Here is a 14,239-nt window from a genome sequence, read left to right on the forward strand (position 1 = left end):
CAGAGGATTGCCCAAAAAAAAGAAGGCTGTCATTCAATAAATTTTAAAGTTGTAAACTTTTAAAGTGCTGTGTGGCATTTTCCTTCCCTCCTCCACCACCCCTCCTGGGATACCTTGGTAGTCATCTCCCTATTTGTGTGATGAATGAATAACGAATGCATGACTGTGAAGCAGCAATGACTTTATTGCCTCTGCAAGCAGTGATTAAAGGGAGGAGGGGAGGTGGTTAGCTTACAGGGAAGTAGAGTGAACCAAGGGGCGGGGGGTTTCATCAAGGAGAAACAAACAGAACTTTCACAGCGTAGCCTGGCCAGTCATGAAACTGGTTTTCAAAGCTTCTCTGATGCGTACCGCGCCCTCCTGTGCTCTTCTAACCGCCCTGGTGTCTGGCTGCACGTAACCAGCAGCTAGGCGATTTGCCTCAGCCTCCCACCCCGCCATAAACGTCTCCCCCTTACTCTCACAGATATTGTGGAGCACACAGCAAGCAGTAATAACAGTGGGAATATTGGTTTCGCTGAGGTCTAAGCGAGTCAGTAAACTGCGCCAGCGCGCCTTTAAACGTCCAAATGCACATTCTACCACCATTCTGCACTTGCTCAGCCTGTAGTTGAACAGCTCCTGACCACTGTCCAGGCTGCCTGTGTACGGCTTCATGAGCCATGGCATTAAGGGGTAGGCTGGGTCCCCAAGGATACATATAGGCATTTCAACATCCCCAACAGTTATTTTCTGGTCTGGGAATAAAGTCCCTTCCTGCAGCTTTTGAAACAGACCAGAGTTCCTGAAGATGCGAGCGTCATGCACCTTTCCCGGCCATCCCACGTTGATGTTGGTGAAACATCCCTTGTGATCCACCAGAGCTTGCAGCACTATCGAAAAGTACCCCTTGCGGTTTATGTACTCGGCGGCTTGGTGCTCCGGTGCCAAGATAGGGATATGGGTTCCGTCTGTAGCCCCACCACAGTTAGGGAATCCCATTGCAGCGAAGCCATCCACTATGACCTGCACATTTCCCAGGGTCACTACCCTTGATATCAGCAGATCTTTGATTGCGTGAGCTACTTGCATCACAGCAGCCCCGACAGTAGATTTGCCCACTCCAAATTGATTCCCAACTGACCGGTAGCTGTCTGGCGTTGCAAGCTTCCACAGGGCTATCGCCACTTGCTTCTCAACTGTGAGGGCTGCTCTCATCCTGGTATTCATGCGCTTCAGGGCAGGGGAAAGCAAGTCACAAAGTTCCATGAAAGTGCCCTTACGCATGCGAAAGTTTCGCAGCCACTGGGAATCGTCCCAGACCTGCAACACTATGCGGTCCCACCAGTCTGTGCTTGTTTCCCGAGCCCAGAATCGGCGTTCCACAGCATGAACCTGCCCCATTAGCACCATGATGCATGCATTGGCAGGGCCCATGCTTTCAGAGAAATCTGTGTCCATGTCCTGATCACTCACGGGACCGCGCTGACGTCGCCTCCTCGCCCGGTATCGCGTTGCCATGTTCTGGTGCTGCATATACTGCTGGATAATGCGTGTGGTGGTTGATGTGCTCCTAATTGCCAAAATGAGCTCAGCGGCCTCCATGCTTGCCTTGGTATGGCGTCCGCACAGAAAAAAGGCGCGGAACGATTGTCTGCCGTTGCTCTGACGGAGGGAGGGGCGACTGACGACACGGCTTACAGGGTTGGCTTCAGGGAACTAAAATCAACAAAGGTTGTGCCTGTACATCAAGGAGTATTTCAGGCAGGACTGCACGGAGGGTTCCAATAAGAAATGGTGCACCAAAGTTATCGTTGTTATTGGAACAAGGAGGTTAGCCTGGCCTCTGATTGATACATGGCTAGATTAACCTCGCTGCGCCTTCTCTGTGACTGACTGCAGTGTGATCTAGACAGGGGAGGAGGAAAATGAGTACAAAACAAATCTGGTCTATTTCTTGTTCTGACCCACTCCATCTATCCTTTACATCTTTGGCTGGCAGCAGACGGTGCAGAAGGACTGCATGCCATCCACATCTCATGGCTGCTTGGCAGAAGATGGTACAGTACGACTGCTAGCCATCTTCATCTCTTGCCTGCCTGGCATAAGATGGTACAATACGACTGCTAGCAATCCTCATCTCTTGCCTGCCTGGCAGAAGATGGTACAGTACGACTGCTAGCAGTCCGTATCGCCTGCCCGCTCACCATAAGACGGTTCAATAGGACTGCAGGACTAAAGAGAATGACCTGGTCAAGTCACTCCAAATTTAGTCCCTGCGCCCATGTCTGCCCAGGCGCTCCCAGCTGACGTGGCCAGGAGCACCTCGGACATGACGAGGACGACTACCAGTCGTATTGCACCGTCTGCTGCCAGAAGGCAATGGGTTGCTGCTACTGTGCAGCAAAGCCGTACCGCGTCTGCCAGCACCCAGGAGACATAGGGTGACGGTTACCTGAGCGGGCTCCATGCTTGCCGTGGTATGGCGTCTGCACAGGTAACTCAGGAAAAAAGGCACGAAATGATTGTCTGCCCTTGCTTTCACGGGGGGAGGGAGGGTGGGAACGGGGTCCTGACGATATGTACCCAGAACCACCCGCGACAATGTTTTAGCCCCATCAGGCATTGGGATATCAACCCAGAATTCCAATGGGCAGCGGAGACTGCGGGAACTGTGGGATAGCTACCCACAGTGCAACGCTCCGGAAGTCGACGCTTGCCTCGGTACTGTGGAAGCGCTCCGCCGAGTTAATGCACTTAATGCACTTAGAGCATTTTCTGTGGGGACACACACACTCGAATATATAAAACCGATTTCAAAAAAACCGACTTCTATAAATTCGACCTAATTTCGTAGTGTAGACATACCCTGACTAACATTATAGAGAGAGAACATTTTAGTTAAAGCTATGCCACCACTTCTTTTCAATTAAAATGTAAAAACTAACAGTGCATACTCTCAGAGATCTCCATTAGCTCCTCTAGCAAAACCAAGGACAACAGAGATTGATATTCTAAAGCTTGTCTACATTCAGGTTTTGTTTGCTTGTTTTGTTTGCTTCTTTTACATACAAGGGTTTGAAACTGGGCTAAGCCATTTTCTGGTGCAGGTCATTTTTTACACCAGTGCACCTCTATCATCTACCCTCACAGTTTGCACTGTAATGCTACTACATGAGCTACCTCCAGTGGAGACAAGCTCCAGGGTATTTAAAAACATTAAAAAGGGAGAAAAAAATTGAAAAGAACCCCAGAACTTTCACACGCTGCTTTTGTCTCAGAAAAAACTAAATTTTTAAAAAGGTTGTTGCAGGTCACTTTTACAGCTGATTTAATAGAGTCCCAACAAGGTGGCTTGAATTGTGAAAGCTATATCTTCTCAATGAAAAGATGCTTAGAGTCACATCATAATCTCAGTCACTGGTATACATTTTAGGGAAATCATGAAGTTACTGAGATCAAAATTTGACCTTTTAAAAATGAAAACTTAATTTACCAAAAACTGTGTAGTGGTTCTAAAATTGCAGATGCTGGGATTTTTATATCATCTCTCTGATTTTTCTCCTGTCACTGGTATTATCACATAGGAAAAGGTAGAACTCTTTCCTAACATTAAATATAGGAACAAATAAACAAAAAATTATTCTATTTCCAAACACTTTTTACTTATTGTCATCATGCTTTCTCACTTATTGTACTGTGCCAACCCTTGGACCCACTTTTTTGTTTTATGGTCTTTCTTGGAAGGGGGCAGAGGGAAGAATATAGGATTAAATTAATGAAGAATTCAAGGAGGGTATATAGTTAATCAAAATCAACACAGGTTTATTAAAAATAGATCCTGTCAAACTAACTTGATGTCTCTTTTTTATGAGATTACAAATGTGGTTGATACAGGTAATAATGTTGATGTAATATACTTCTGTAAGGGGTTTGACTTGGTATTGCATGACATTTTGTTTTAAAAACTACAACAATTTAAAATTAAAATGGAACACATTAAATGGATTAAAAGCTGGCTAACTGATAGATCTCAAAATGTCATTGAGCGGGCGTGTTTCTAGTGGAGACTGCGTCGTGGCTCTATGCCCTTTAACATTTTTATCAATGATCTGAAAGAAAATATAAAATCATCACTGATAAGATTTTCAGATGACATAAAAATTGGGGAGTCGTAAATTATACAGACGACAGACAGGTCACTTATACATAGTGATCTGGATTGCTTGGTAAATTGGGCGCAAGCAAACAAGGTGTGCTTTAATACTGCTGAATGTATACGGGTAGGAACAAAGAATTTAGGCCGTATTTACAGGATGGGGGACTCTATCCTGGCAGACAGTGTCTCTGAAAAAGATTTTCAGGTTGTGGTGGATAATCAACTGAAAATGAGCTCCCAATGCAACGCTGTGGCCCAAAGAGCTAATACAATAATTGGATGCATAAATAGGGAAATTTCACATAGTAGTGGAGAGGTTATTTTACTGCTGTGTTCAGCACTGGTGTGACTGCCACTGGAATACTATGTCCAGTTCTGGTGCCCACAATTCAAGAAGGATGTTGATAAATTGGAGAGGGTTCAGAGAAGCGTCATGAGAATGATTAAAGAACTAAAGAACATACCTTATAGTGATAGAGTCACAGAGCTGAATCTATTTAGCTTAACAAAGAAAAGATTTTTACAGTCTATAAGTACCAACATAGTGAACACATATTTAACAATGGGCTTTTCAGTCTAGCAGAGAAAACAATCCAGTGGCTGGAATCTGAAGCTAGACAAACTGAGACTGGAAATAATTCATTTTTTTAACAGTGAGAGTAATTAATCAGTGGAACAATTAACCAAGGCTTATAGTGGATTCTCACCACTGGCAATTTTTAAATCAAGATTGGGGTTTTTTTTCTAAATGACATGCTTTTGGAATTATTTTGGAGAAATTCTGTGGATGGCTTGTGTTATGCAGGAGGTCAGACTACAGGATCACAGTGGTTCCTCTGGCCTTGGAATCTATGAAACTAGTAAAAACCTACAAATTAACAAATGTGCAAAGGCATCTTGCAAGGAATGCAATATGGCCTCACAACCCATATCACGCCACAGTAGGCACAATTATATTTTCCATCAGTAGGCTTGGAAAAACAAACAAACAAATAAATAAATAGAGGATTCAGAAAATTACCCTACAATTTTAAATGAACAGGCGAGGTGGTGCTTAATAATCCAAACCAATATCTCTATCCATTAGTGTGGCAAATATGTCAACTTCCTGCAATATCTTTGGGAGATCTTACTGTATTAAGTTTACATATCATTGTGGGCCAGGGATTTTTTTGTTTTTATGTTTTCTGTGTAATGCTTTTTACCTTAAGAATAAATGTGCTTATTTATACAGGGCCATGTGGTGACGTATAACCACTGTCAATTACGCTGTTCATAAGCCTTCAGAGAGAAAGCAAAGCACAGATGCTGGCCTCTTTAGGCATTCTGGCTTGCTGAGAATATCACAGTGTAGGCAAGGAACCGCACAGTCTGGAAAACCCCAGTGAAATGGAAAGGAGAAGCAGGTCTCCATGCAAGAGAGGTGACAGCTGAGGAGCCAATAGCCTATAATGAGTGCTCTGGATGAACAATTAGCATTGCTGTTTATATAGTCCACTAATGGCTTACAAACATCATCAAACAACTCAGTGCTTCACCTATAAATTATGTTCCCATTTCATAGATATAAAGGCAAAAGGGGCTATTGTCTTCATCTAGTCTGTCCTCCTGTATAATACAGTTCATAGAACTTCCATGAATTAATTCCTTAATAAACTAGAGCATATTTTTTAGAAAAACATCAAACCTTGATTTTAAAATTGCTAGTGATGTAGAATCCATCTTGGAAAGTCAATCCAAATGGTTAATTATTCTCACAGCTCAAAATTTGTGTCTTATTTTCAGTCTGAATTGGATCTTGTTATACCTTTGTCTGCTACACTGAGGAGTCTATTATCAAATTTTTGTTCTTATAAACTGTGATCAATTCACCCCTTAACCTTCTGTTTGTTACGCTAAATTGTCACCATTTATGTATCTTAACTTTTTCATTATTTATATTACATACATCTAAAGTATGACAAAATAGTTGAAAGTATACTGATACAGTTATATGTGAATAGGAGCTTGTGAATAGGAAAAGAAAAAGGAAAAATTAAAATTCAGCTGTGAAGAAGTTGCCCTTTACATTTTTCTTTGCGATCTTCTAGATTCTATTATTGTTTTTATAACAATAATAATGCCCTAGTTTCGGTACTTGAAAAATTGAAATAAAATACAATAGATGAGTTTATGATATTTTCCTGCTTTCTCTCTTACAGATTGATAAAATAATGAGTTCCATAGATGCTGGAATTAACACCGGGCTAGAGGAGATGAATGATGATACTGCAGGTAAGAAAGAAAATCTTTCTTTTCTTTTCTAAATATTATTTAATACGGTGGCTTTTAGGACACATAGCAAAATTGGTGATAGAATTCTACTAAGTAACCCAATATGTTGAAATCATCTTATATTTATTTTCATACCAGTGGACAGAATTTGTTTCATTCACTTTCACAGATGTAGTATGCCAGCTATTCCAGAATCATCACTATAAATGGCATATTGGAATCATTAATGTTGTTTTGAAACCTTAGCAGAGAAAAAGTTCTTGTCTTCGATAGGGAAAAGGTATTGTCTTCAATAGGGAAAAATTTTAAAACTCATTCAGATGAGTTTTTGTTGCCAGTGTTGGGATCCCTAGTGTAGACAGCCTACCAGCTGGTGACACTGTTTTAAGCACCATGTTATCTAACCCTGCTTGGAGCAAATCTTCGACACTGCTGAAAATGGTGCTGACAGCTTGTGCTGACAGTCAGAGACTGGTGTTAGAAATAGTGGGAAATTTTTCAAACTTTCCCTAGTATAGACAAACCTGAGGTGTCTAAGTCATAGCTACCATGTTGACATGTCAGTATAAATCTATGTTACTGAGCTGAGAGATCAGATTTTAGAAATTATTTATCATTTCAACTCCCAGTGCTGGTGGAAGAAAGCGTTTCATGGGGAAAGAGCTTGGTGCCACACTACTACTGGAAAATCCCTGCTAGTTCTTCCATGGAGTAATACGTGCCTGTATTGGGCAGGGATTGTGCATTTGATCATTTAGGTAAAATAAAACAGAGTATTCTAATAGCAAGCTATTTCATGGAGCAATACTGATGTCTATACTAGATGAGATTATGCAGCTTATTAATTAGGCAGAAGTAATTGCTAGTCAATAAAAAGAAAATCTGGGAAAAATCTGGGGAAATAACATATTTGAATGCAAATATGGTTACAAAAAAGTACACCCCACATGCAGATTTGTTTCTGGAAGAAAATGATCAGTATGGTGGAAAAACCAGGAAGGTGAAATTAAGAGACTGAAAAGGCATGTTGTGCTGACTTTCTAGAATTTGTAGTGTCCGAAGTAGAATTATGGGTAGAGGACCTCTAGACAGTGTTTCTTAAGCTATGGTAGAGGATAAGCTATTATGGGTAGAGGATCTCTAGACAGTGTTTCTTAAGCTATGGTAAGGCTTCTCCAGCCAGGATGACAATGATTGTTATTATTTTGGACTATAGTAGCACTCAGAGATCTCAATCAAAATCAGAGCCTCGATATGAAGAAACACAAGAAAAATGGGGGGATAGGGGAAAGGGAACAACAAAAGAAATGCTAAAATGCACATCGGGTTACATAGCTTAGTTATGTGCAGATAGGCTCCCATCACTTCTTGTGATCAGAGATTCATTTTCCCTGTGATTTTTTTAAATTGTGTCAGGAAATCCTCCCAATAATTCTAGCCATCAAGCACATGTGCTTTCTGCCTTATCAGTGGCCACTATGTTCCATACTCTTTTTCCTGACACTCACATGTGACATTTGGTTCTCCAGCCCTTTCAACTGACAGGAAATCTATTATGTTCTTCACTCTTCTGTTCCAAAAGAGCCTCTGTGGGTCTCAGCTTCCTTCCTTTCAGTTTGCAGCTGGCTGACAACTCAGCTTTTCCTGTACCACTTTTTCTTTATCTGTGTAAGTTCAGCTGAGCTCCATTATATAATTCCACCATCAGTGAAGAATCAGAAGTATACAAATGAACAAAGTAAGACCACATTTTTCTAATCTAACCATCTTTAATGCAAACAAAGCTACCTTTAAAGAAGTGCTAGTCTCTTTCAGAGCTTGCTACAAACAGCATCACCATTACAATTTTCACTTTATAAGAATTCTCTGTAGTAACTCAGAGCTTTCTCCATCTAATGTCTCATTACCGGCTGATAGCAATCACAGATCAGCTACATGTCATAGGTAGTCTCATCATACCATCACCTCCATAAATTTATCACACTCAGTCTTGAAACCAGTGAGGTTTTTTGCCCCCACTGCTCCCCCTGGAAGGCTGTTCCAGAACTTTACTCCTCTGACACTTAGAAATCTTTGTCTAATTTCAAGCTTAAATTTGTTGATGGCCAGTTTATATCCATTTGTTCTTGTGTCAATATTGGCACTTAAATAACTCCTCTCCCTCCCTGGTATTTATCCCTCTGATGTGTTTATAAAGAGCAATCATTTCTCCCCTCACCCTTCTTTTGGTTAGGCTACCCAAGTCAAGCTCTTTGAATCTCCTCTCATAACGTAGATTTTTCCATTCCTCGGACCATCCTAGAAGCCTTTCCTTGCATGTGCTCCAGTTTGAATTCACCTTTCCTTACACACTAAGTTTTAAAAAGACTTCAGCTAGATAATGTTATGCTTTTTAAAACACATACACAGAAAGAACATTGTTTGATTTACCTGCATCTTAGAGGGCTGTAATAATGGCACCTTTTTTCAAGAAATTCCAGTGTGCAAGACAGAAACGCCTCTAAAATCAAACAGCTGGCTTTTACTGTCACGCTTCAAAGAATGCATGCAGGGAGAGCCATCTAGAAAGGAGTAAAGGGGAAAAAACTAGTTTAGCAGGGAGAACTCATCACAGAGTCATCCTGTATATCCAAAAAGCATATAAAGAAACATCAAGATCTCATTGATGTTAAACAATTGTTACTACATACTCTAACATTTCCAAGATCTCTTTTTATTATATATATATATATATATATATATATATATATATATATATATTTGATATGATATGATTAAATCTTTTAAAACTATTATATCTGAATGAGATTTGATTTGAATGCTAGGAATATCTTCTATTTTGGCCTGTCTCTTTGCTGTTTTGTGCAGCTCCAATCACAACAAGGTCCTGGTCTGTGGCTGAGGCTACTAGGAACTACAGTAATACAAATAATAAATAATCAGAGATGAATGAAAATTTTCAGACAAATAGTTTATTCATCAAACAGTGCAGTTTCAGGTTGACTGAAACTTTTCACAAATTCATGTCGAGTTTGCCAGATGTTTGAGCCAAACCAAAAAAGTCAAATTTTTTTCAGTAATGTCAAAATGAAATGTTTCGTTTTGACCCCAAAAAATAATTTAGATTTTCAGGTATTTTGACAAGAGCAAAGCAAAGCATTCACAAAACAGCTGGAGGAAGAGGTGGTGTTGCTGCTGCTGCTTTCCTTATAAGCTTTAGATCAATGGATAGAGTGTGGGAATATGACTCTACAGCTTCATAGTTAGGGCACTCACCTAGAATGTTGTAGGAAACCCAAGTTCAAGTCATGCACAAAGGTAGAAGAAAGCCATCATGTCTTTCCTCTCCCTCTCCCAGGTCCTGCAGTGCACTCAGCTCAACCAGTCATGAGGCTCAAGCCTATATTTATATAGGAAAATTAATGTAATATTAAGTGACAATTGTTTTATATAAACTCATATTTTAAAATAATTTTCTAAATTTCATAGATATAGCAAATCTGTAGTTTTATTTAAATGCCTTTGTAAGAGAGTTTCAGAGATGCAGACTGAAAATGGTGAATTATTATTTAGAGTTCACTGTAGAAGTCAGAAAGATTTCTGACAATGTTACGTTCATTTGTTTGAAACTGGTTAGATTATTTAGTATAATTTTCAGGAAACATCAGTTTTAATTTAACAATCAATAAACATTCAAATAATACACACTCTGAAATGTAATATGAAATGGCACACTTCATTTTATTTGTCTTCATTTGTTACTATGCTATCGTAATTTCAATATATGTTAGTAGAGACAAACAGCAGTTAAATGAAATTTACACACACGTACACTTGTTTAACAAGTATGAAAGGGTTTTGATATTGCATAGTATCTCACTTTCATTGAATTATATTTTTTGTGTATGAAATATGACTTGCATTAATAATAGAATGGCTAAATATAAATCTGCGCTATGATGATTATTATGATAACGTGAGTTAACTGCAGCCAATCGAGAGGTGGAGTTTAATCAACTAAATAGCTGTCTGTTTTTTTGGCAGACAAGATACTTAAATTTGATAAGTAATATACATCCTGCAAGTCTTTAGAAAAGCAAATAAGCTGAAATATCAACCATCTGCACTTCCCTGTAAAATAATAATAATAATTAGTAATAAAGTTCAAATTCACATTTTCTTTTGCCTGATTATAAGCAAATTTTTCTACATAATTTTTTCTTTCAAGGAGTGCAGAGTAGTGTTTCCAGATTAATGAGAGATTCATGGTTGCCCAGCAGCAATGCAGAGATATGGGGCTCAGAGTTTGTTTATTTCTGAAAGTTACTTGAAAGGGAATAACTAAGAGACTAACACTTTGGGGAGAAATGGCTCTTGAACACAAGGAATAGGAAGTACATCATACTAGAAATCAGAATGCTTCAGGGATCTAGTATTTAAATGAGTGATGAGTTAGGCAAATCCTGGATGGTTCCACATCAAAGCAAGTTTGAAGAACATAAGAATAGCCATAGTGGGTCAGACCAGTGGTCCATATAACCTAGTATCCTGTCTTCCAACAGCATCTGGTCCCAGATGCTTCAGAGGGCAGGAACAGAACAGGGCAATTTATAAAGTGATCAATCCCCTGCCATCCAATCCCAGCTTCTGGCAATCTGAGATATGAGGACACACAGAGCATGGGGTTGTGTCCCTGACCATTTTGGCTAATAACCATTGATGGACCTATCCTCCATGAACTTATCTACTTTTTTTAACTCAATTATGGGTTTGGCCTTCAGAACATACCCTGGCACTGAGTTCCACAGGTTGACTGTATGTTGTGTGAGGAAGTACTTCCTTCTGTTTGTTTTAACCTGTTGCCTATTAATTTCACTGGGTGACTCCTGGTTCTTGTGTTAGGTGAAAGGGGTAAAGAACGTTAGGTGAATAACTATTCACTTTCTCCACACCATTCATGACTTTATAGACCTCTATCATATCCCCCGTTAGTCGTCTCTTTTCTAAACTGACCAATCCCAGCCTTTTTTAATCTTTCCTCATATGGAAGCTGTTCCATACCAGTAATCATTTTTGTTGCCATTCTCTATTTTTCACCCCAATTCTATTATATCTTTTTTTTTTAGGTGGAGCAACCAGAACTGCATGCAATATTAAAGGTCTGGGTGTACCATGGATTTACCTAGTGGCATTATGATATTTTCTGTCTTAATATTTATCCCTTTCCTAATGCTTCCTGACATTCTATTTGCTTTTTTTGACTACAACTGCACATTGAGCAGATGTTTTCAGAGAACTATCCACGATGAGTCCAAAATCTCTCTTCTTCTTTTTGTATGGATAGTTGGGATACAGGTGATGGTTCATTTGCAGTTTAATAGTTATAAGTGTTGTTGTGATTGCTCCTGCCTAGATGTACTGAAAGAGGGTGTGAAATGATGCAGGAAGCCTCTCTCTCCCATTCCGTGTACCCATACAAGAGGCAGCTTAATAGACACAGCATCCCCTTGAGCAGTAAACTGCTTGGCTGGCTAATGTGCTAGGTGGTGCTCCTTACTGCAAAAAGGCATATCCATAGCCACATTTCCCCACTATCTTTTGTACCTGCCAGAGTCAGGCTGCAGGTGTTTAGAATAGCGCACACTATTCTTTTTTAAAAGTCTGGATTGCTCCTAGTCAAATGGGTGTGCTGCAGGTGGGGAAAGATTGCAACAAGCCACCTTTTCACTCTGCAGGGACCAAACACATTCTTGAGCACAAGAAGTGGGAGTGTAAAGTGGAGACAGCAGCACTAGGTTCTCCCATTAGGAAGTGATGGAGTGAGGGTGGGACAATGGCCAAAGAAGCTGAATGAGAGCAAGAAGAGCTCATGCTACTTCTATAATACTGTAGCCTGTAGGTGAGCTTTTCAGACCCATGCTTCCCAGATGTTAGGAGTCAGTCTTCCTCTCCTTCTCCCGTCTGTTCTGCACATGCTAAATGATGGGATACCAATACTCAAACATGAAATCTTCCCCTCCTCCAGTGTGCTTCTGCTTGTAAATTCTGCTAGAATTTGGCTTAAAAGACATCAAACTTTCTTTGTACATAGGAAGACTTGTTGGGCTGGCCCTATTCTCTGTTTGCTGCCATATGGTTGCAGCTTTGGCAAAGCAGTCTTCCTCCAAAGCTGTTAATATCCTCCCTCCTCAAGGGCAGAAAACAGATAAATTATAAGTACTTAATTAAGGCAGTATTTTAATTAGATATGTGTAGGCATGTTGGCATAAGGCTGTTTTCACAGTGGTTAGTTATATATTTGCAATGATATACTTTAATTGTAGTTTAGTGTGTTTAGTTTATAGCAATTGCTTCCTCTCTTTAACTGACAGCATTGTTAAACTTAGCACCTTGATATAATGCATCCAGTTCATGTACTTTAATGAGAGGCGCTCTGCTCATCTGTATTCCTTTATTTAGATTTACCATAACTGTCTGCTTCTCCCATTAGAGGGACAAGGTGGATGAGCTAAAATCTTTCATAGAATCATAGAATATTAGGGTTGGAAGAGACCTCATGAGGTCATCTAGTCCAACCCCCTGCTCAAAGCAGGACCAACCCCAAATAAATCATCCCAGCCAGGGCTTTGGCAAGCCAGGTCTTAAAAACCTCTAAGGATGGAGATTCCACCACCTCCCTAGGTAACCCATTCCAGTGCTTCACCACCCTCCTAGTGAAATAGTGTTTTCTAATATCCAACCTAGACCTCCCCCACTGCAACTTGAGACCATTGCTTCTTGTTCTGTCATCTGCCACCACTGAGAACAGCCTAGCTCCATTCTCTTTGGAACCCTCCTTCAGGTAGTTGAAGGCTGCTATCAAATCCCCCCTCACTCTTCTTTTCTGCAGACTAAATAAGCCCAGTTCTTCTTCGAGTGCTTTTGACACAGTCCCATATGAAAGGTTTCAGAGTAACAGCTGTGTTAGTCTGTATTCACAAAAAGAAAAGGAGTACTTGTGACACCTTAGAGACTAACCAATTTATTTGAGCATAAGCTTTCATGAGCTACAGCTTATGCTTATGCTCAAATAAATTGGTTAGTCTCTAAGGTGCCACAAGTACTCCTTTTCTTTTTCCCATATGAAAGTCTCATAAGCAAACTAGGGAAATATTGTCTAGAGAATGAAATTGCTATAAAGTGGGTGCAAAACTGGTTGAAACACCATGCTAAAAGAGTAGTTATCAATGGTCCATTGTCAAATGCAGGGGACATATCTAGTGGGGTTTTGCAGGGTCTGTCCTGGGTCCAATACCATTCAATATTTTAATTCATGAGTTGGATAATGCAGTAAAGAGTGTTCTTATAAAATTTGCAGATGGGAGGGGCTGCTAGCACTGTGGATTAGAATTGAAAACTACCTTGACAAATTGGAGAATTGGTCTGAAATCAGTAAGATGAAATTCAATAAAGACAAATGCAAAGTATGCAGTGTAGTTGTAACAGTGTTGGTCCCATGATATTAAAGAGACAAGGTGGGTGAGGCAATATATTTTATTGGACCAATTTCATTGGTGAGAGAGACAAGATTTCAAGATGCAAAGTGTGCTCTCACCAACAGAAATTGGTCCAATAAAAGATATTACCTCACCCACCTTGTCTCTCTAAGTGCAAAATACTATATTTAGGAAGAAAAAGATCAAATGCACAACTACAAAATGGAGGGAAACTGGCTAGGCAGCCATACCACTGAAAGGATCTAGGGGTTATAGTGGATCACAAATTGAATACGAGTCGTCCATATGATATAGTTGCTAAAAAGACTAATATTCTGTCGTAGATTAATAG

The 14,239-nt window shown here is 40.0% G+C and overlaps 1 protein-coding gene across 6 annotated transcripts in view; it reads left to right on the plus strand.

Moving 5' to 3' along the window:
- Positions 1-14,239, plus strand: part of ANKS1B (ankyrin repeat and sterile alpha motif domain containing 1B) — a 754,152-nt gene that overhangs the window by 376,683 nt on the left and 363,230 nt on the right. For all 6 annotated transcript variants that reach the window (XM_084617338.1, XM_084617337.1, XM_084617336.1 and 3 more), the window contains one exon: positions 6,340-6,412. In XM_084617338.1, coding sequence (XP_084473464.1) covers positions 6,340-6,412 — 73 coding nt within the window. The remainder of the gene's footprint in view (positions 1-6,339; positions 6,413-14,239) is intronic.

Source organism: Lepidochelys olivacea, assembly GCF_965140295.1.
Source record: "Lepidochelys olivacea isolate rLepOli2 genome assembly, chromosome: 1".
Classification (NCBI taxonomy): Eukaryota; Metazoa; Chordata; order Testudines; family Cheloniidae; genus Lepidochelys; species Lepidochelys olivacea.